The sequence below is a fragment of the Sinocyclocheilus grahami genome, unplaced genomic scaffold (genome assembly GCF_001515645.1).
Source record: "Sinocyclocheilus grahami isolate Dianchi unplaced genomic scaffold, SAMN03320097.WGS_v1.1 scaffold75.1, whole genome shotgun sequence".
Taxonomy (NCBI): domain Eukaryota; kingdom Metazoa; phylum Chordata; class Actinopteri; order Cypriniformes; family Cyprinidae; genus Sinocyclocheilus; species Sinocyclocheilus grahami.
The window spans coordinates 1558115-1564601 of NW_015505254.1; the positions used below are offsets into that span (position 1 = coordinate 1558115).

Consider the following 6487-nt stretch of genomic DNA (forward strand, 5'->3'; position numbering starts at 1 on the left):
ACTATACTCTCATTCCGGCGTAATAATCAAGGAACTTTGCTGCCGTACTATGGGTTCAGCAGGCGCAATGATATTACGCAGAGCCTGAAAATAGTCCCCAGCACGCTCCCTGTGCAAGCAGGTGGCCACGTTGGTTATGTTGACGGAAGTTAGCCTATTTTCAGGTGCTGCGTAATATCCTTGCGCCTGCTGCACCCATGGTACGGCAGCAAAAACTCATTTTTGAGCAAGATGCTAACGGTCTAATCAGATTCAATGATCTATGCTAAGCTGCAGCTAAAAGTGCTACCGCCAGACCCGGAGATCGGCTGAATGGATTAGAAAACGGTAAAACTCAACTGTTTAACTCTAGGGGAGTTGGAAAATGAGCATATTTTCAAAAATAGTGGAGTGTTCCTTTAATAATGTGTTTAGAGTAAGTATTATAGCCTACTAAAAGTATGTTCAGTAGTGTGTCTCTGAGGTCTCTGAAAGATTAGAATACCTGTTTTTGCTGTTCCCTTTTCCTTTAGCAACATGTACAAGATGGCCGTAAAGAGTCCTTGGATGGTTTTGTGAAGACTTTTAGCAAACCGTTGCCAGTAGATGGAAATGGAGGTGTCTATGCCTTAGACTGTGAGATGGTGAGAATAACAGTTATTCAAATGCTCCCACACTTATTTTAGGTGGATATAAAAAGCCTGATATTAAAGATACTACAAGCCGCTCTAACCCTTTATTGAATCTAACTAAATACTATAACCTTTTTCATCTCTATACTTGTTTTATAGTGCTACACAAAGCAAGGTTTGGAGCTGACCAGAGTGACCGTCATTAACTCTGACCTCAAGGTTATTTATGACACATTTGTCAAGCCAGGCAGCAAAGTGGTGGATTACAACACACGGTAGGAATTGTGTTAAGAGATCTGCCATTAATTTGCCTTTCAGTTTTTCTAGTTTCAGTTACACCCGTTTGTTTTACATCCAGGTTTTCAGGTGTGACACAGGATGATCTGGAGAACACCACCATCACCCTGAGAGATGTGCAGGCGGTGCTGCTGAGCATGTTCAGTGCAGAGTCCATTCTAATTGGACACAGTCTTGAGAGTGACCTGTTTGCGCTCAAGGTACACCCAAACACTAGAGCTGCACGATTAATCGTTAAAAAAATCTCGCTCTCACATTCAGACAACCACGTGATCTCATTTCTAAATAACAGTGATTCTCCTGTGTATTAAATATTTGAAAAATTCATACCGAAACATTCAAATCTGCATTCGCGCTGCCGCTGACACAGAGAGAACAGTTACCATGTTTAGATAAGAAATAGCTTCACAAACAGACTTTTCAACCACAAAGTATTATTTCTCTCTTACAATCATTCATATTATCACAGAAATACTGGGATTTAAGTTTATAGATCCAATATAAACACTGATTGTAGCGATCAAAATAAAGAAAATCCCGGCTTTTTAAAGTAATTAGCGCTTCAAATAACGTTTGTGTTGATTACATTGTTTTGCCACTAGGTGGCGACAAGTGACTGTTAAAATGTATTTGTATTTCATATATTAAAGGTGCAATAGGTGATTGTCTTCAGAAACAATTTCTGTTATGCTGGTTGAAAGTCTCTTCACATCCCGATAGCAATTATTAAGTTAAGTAGTCTAAATGTATTTGTCTGTATTTATATATTCTGTGGAAGGCATAGGATCAAGAAATGTTCGTCCAATCAAAACGCTCGGTCCGAGCATTTTAATATGCTTTCCTACCTGCCTGTCAACGTATGTATAAGCATACCTCTGCGCACCCGGTTCGCGCAGACAGGATACGTCATCAGCGCATTCACGCACGCTGTGCAGACAGAGCGAGGATGGCAGGCAAACATCAACAACCCGATCTTTCTTCCTGGTATTGTAGTATTTTTAAAGATTTCTCACCGGTGAATGACGCATGATGTAGCCCAGTGGTTAATCTAGTCCTCGTGCCAGCTTGTTAGAAGTGAGCTACGTGCATGAACTGTGTTCCGATCGATATGATCCCTACACAGAGTTCATTGCTCCCTACTCCCTGAGCAGGGGAAATCCGTTGAAGTTTACTTCACTTCAGAACATGGGCTGGAATTGGGAACCTGATGTAGCCTATTGTAGTAATGTTGTCTCTGGTCTGTGAGTGTAAATGCGTTCAGGGGGCGTGGTTTTGGACGGCGATTGCAGGGAGGGTGGGACGTTCGCTTTCAGTGCTATCAGGCTAAAGTTAGCATTTTCCAAGATCTCATATTGTACCTTTAATGAAACAAGAGAAGTATTAAAGGGGTCCTATTATGCTCTTTTACAAAGTCTTGATTTTGTCGATGATTGTAACCACTCTAAGTTTGTCTGCCTTGGGAAAGCTAGCATGTCTCCTTCTCTAGTGCAGCTCAACCAGGTCTCATCCCATTCGTCGATATCACAAATCCCGGAAAATATGCGTTGTAGTCCAAACGATTCATTCGTTGTAGTTTTTGAAAAGTGATTTCTGTTAAATAAAATATTTCCTTTTGAAGTAAACTTTGAGCTTTGTAACTTGAAAAAGTGAAAAAGCATAATAGCACCCCTTTAATGAGTGAGTCATTGAATCATTAATTCAAATACATTTTTCATCATTTTAATATTAAAAATTGGTTCATTAAATATAGACCGCAACATTTAATATTTTGTCACAGCCTCTAGAATATAATACATTATTTTGTTAAGTTCAGAGTCGTGGGAGAATTGTGTCTATTGTGACAAAAAAAATTGTGATTCTCAATTTATTAAACGTTAATTGTACTGTCTTTATAATAATCCAAAACCTAGTGTGTTGCCTGCCTAGACATAATTTTTTGGAATTTTAAGCGTGCTAGTAATATAAAGGCTTAATAAAATACCTAAATATTGTAAGCTTGCAGAAGTTTATGCAATAAGGTAGCGTACTAGAGTTTGGAACAGTGCCATTTTTTTGTCTTTTAATCAGTGTTTATTAACATCTGTGTTTACTAGCTTATTCACAGCATGGTTGTGGACACCGCTATTGTGTTTCCTCACCGCCTGGGTCTGCCCTACAAACGTGCCCTGCGAAACCTTATGGCCGACTACCTCAAACGCATTATACAAGACAACGGTGAGGATATTGGTAATCTGCACTAATTTGCATCATCTGCATCATTAATCTAACAAAAATGAACTGGATTTCACCCAGGAAAAAAGGTCAATTGAAAGGATAAAATTCAGCTCATTAATAAGGACAATTAAGTTTTTTTACATTGTGAGTGAGTGAGTGTGAGTGACGTGACATGTGGCCAAGTATGGTGACCCATACTCAGAATTAGTGCTCTGCATTTACCCATCCAAAGTGCACACACACAGCAGTGAACACACACAAACTGTGAACACACACCTGGAGCAGTGGGCAGCCATTTATGCTGCGGCGCCCGGGGAGCAGTTGGGGGTTCGGTGCCTTGCTCAAGGGCACCTCAGTCGTGGTATTGAAGGTGGGAGAGAGCGCTGTACATTCACTTCCCCCACCTACAATCCCTGCCGGTACGAGACTCGAACCCACAACCTTTGGGTTATGAGTCCGACTCTCTAACCATTAGGCCACGACTTCCCCTCTTACAGTGATATTGTCATCAATAACTGTACTGCATGTATTGTCATTAGTATTGTCCCATTACTGTCTAGACACAATAATTTGTTTATTAAATAAGAATAAATTAAATTCAGTACAACAAATGCTACCATTATATAAATACTTAACAATTTAAATAAAATACATCATCATGCTACTGAGAATTTGCCCTAAAATGGGCTTAATTTTCTATATAAATATACTTATATATATATATATATATATATATATATATATAGTCATTTAGCAGACGCTTTATATATATATATATATATGTCAGCTCTTTTTGTATACGTTTTAAGTTTAATTTTTTTTTTAAAGAAAAACAAGCAGTAAATGAATGGAGTGCAAGTCTAAAAGGGACATTTGTTTTTTTTAAGAATAGAATTAGAATAGAGATTGCTAGAGTTAGAGCGTCAAATAAAGATGGAAGAGATGTGTTTTTGGCTGATTCTTGAATATATATACAGTGGGTACGGAAAGTATTCAGACCCCCTTAAATTTTTCACTCTTTGTCAAACCCACATAATAACATGTGACACATAAAGGCTCTAAATAACATGCTCTGGACTGTCTCTGTGTTTCATGTCTCGTTTCCTGTCTCTTTACAGTTGGAGGGCACGACTCCAGTGAAGATGCCCGGGCCTGCATGGAACTCATGATCTGGAAGATCAAAGAGGATGCCAAGGTGAAGAGATGACCTCTGACCCTGCCAGTTCTCTCACACTATGTTACGACCTGGAATGATTTTCGATGGACAGAGCGTCATAGAGGAAGAGTCACTGAAGCTCTTCATAATAGGCAGTGCGTCACTTGGGTCGGATAAACTGTGTTAGAGTAAATGCTGCAGTTTGAATGAGGGGGAAAGAAAGCGATGGACTGACACAAAGGGGAGGAGACCTGGACGGATAATGTAATAGATTGCAAAGCCTAGACCACCATGGCACCTAGCAACCAGAACTAGTGCCCTATCAAACAAGCAATCCTAATTCCCACCATGCTAAAACTGACCTAGTAATGGCCAATATTATGACAAGTGGACATAGATTGGGGTGAGGGTAATTAACTTTTTGTTGAGTTAAAGTATTCTTTGTTTTTTTTTCAGCAGTATTTTTATTTTTTCAAAGACCCTAGTCCCCCAAGTCATCGATTGTGATGGTGTTTTAATTTTCACTTTAGGTGATGTGGCTCCTGGAAGGTCTATGTGTTGCACTCTAAGGTTGTTTGTGATATAGATGTATATTAAATCCACAATTATACTTGAAACCATGTTTTTTCAGCACTGATGTGATGTCACTTCCTCTAGTAATAATGTATAGCAATCCACATACTCAAAAACAGTGTCTTGTCTAGCTGCGAATATGTAAATCTAGATCACTTTGGCATTTTCATGATCCAATGCCTTGTAAACCAGACCCAGTATTCTTATCTGTGCTCAAATTAGTACAATTTGTTTACACATTCAAATTTGTTGATTTATTTTTGTGATTTATACACACAAATCATGAGCGGACAGGACAATAAGAAAAAAAAAACAGTTTACTTCGATTTACTTTTTAATTCACTTTAATTTGTATTAAGCAGTTCAAGCTATTAAATGCAGTATATTGTAAACTGACACACTAAATGTCACGTCATTAATTTAGGCCTGCCACTTTAAACGCATTACTTTTAAAAACTGCTACTAAAAACATACCTTTCAATGACTGTCAAAACTAAAGATCAAGATGGCTGTGCAGTGATTTGTAATGTTACTAAATGGATTGACATTAATGCCATGTGCTGTAAATAAGTTGTATCTAAACTGTTTTTGTAGCGGTTTAGTTTTGTTTTCTATTAAAATCTATAAATAAAACACAAAAATCACAGTATTACAGTATTAGTAAGTATTACATATTTTAAAAAAGTATGTACATATACAGTGCCATTTAAAAGTTTGCTGTCAGTATAAGATTTATATATATATATATATATATATATATATATTGTGTGTGTATATGTACTTATTTTATTTAGCAAGGACACATTAAATTGAATACAAGTGACAGTGAAGACTTTTATATATTAATTTTTATTTCTGATTCAAAAATTCTGTTTCTAATAAATGCTGTGGAACTTTCTATTCATGTTGATAATTATAAGAAATGTTTCTTGAACAGCAAATTAGCATATCAGAATGATTTATTAAGGACTAAAGACTGGAGTAATGGCTGCTGAAAACTCAGCTTTGCCATCACAGGAATATAAATAACATTTTAAAGTCTAATAAAATAGAAAATGTATTTAAAATTGTAGTATTTCACAGAATTACTGTTTTTACTGTATTTTTTGATCATATAAATGCATCCTTGGTGAACATAAGAGACCTTTCTTGGAAAAATAACATCATACTGACCACAAACTATATATATGAACGTGTGTGTGTGTGTGTGTGTGTGTGTGTATGTATTTCAGCAGCAAATGGACAGGTGAATACGTCCAACTAAATTTCTAAAACACACACGAATGTCAAGTCTTTTTTTAGAATATTCTCTGATCTTTCATCCCAGCCTGTCTGTTCCACTTCACCATCTTCCTCCAGTTATTTTGAATGTCTATATATGAGATCTTTTCCAGCAGGTGCCTGACTAAGAACTCTTTCTTCAGCAGCTGTATTCTCGGTCAACAAAATGACACAAAGAGCCTGTGGAGGCATAGAGGGGAGGTCTATTGTATCCCGCTCACCCCAGGCCCATGTGTTTACCCTGGGCCCCAGCCATCTCATGTCACAGACCCGGACCCCAGGTATTAAAAACTGCGGCAGGATCAATATCTCGCACAATGTCCGGGGGGCCGGGAAGGGGGGGCGGCTCTCACTG

The 6487-nt window shown here is 37.8% G+C and overlaps 1 protein-coding gene across 2 annotated transcripts in view; it reads left to right on the plus strand.

The window, feature by feature from the left end:
• The window catches only part of LOC107585876 (RNA exonuclease 1 homolog), a 15198-nt gene extending 9753 nt beyond the window's left edge, over positions 1 to 5445 (plus strand). For both annotated transcript variants that reach the window (XM_016273052.1, XM_016273051.1), the window contains exons 12-16: positions 513 to 623; positions 771 to 886; positions 970 to 1108; positions 3002 to 3122; positions 4241 to 5445. In XM_016273052.1, the coding sequence (XP_016128538.1) occupies positions 513 to 623; positions 771 to 886; positions 970 to 1108; positions 3002 to 3122; positions 4241 to 4329 (576 nt within the window). In that variant the 3' untranslated portion in view covers positions 4330 to 5445. The remainder of the gene's footprint in view (positions 1 to 512; positions 624 to 770; positions 887 to 969; positions 1109 to 3001; positions 3123 to 4240) is intronic.
• Positions 5446 to 6487: the final 1042 nt, after the last annotated feature.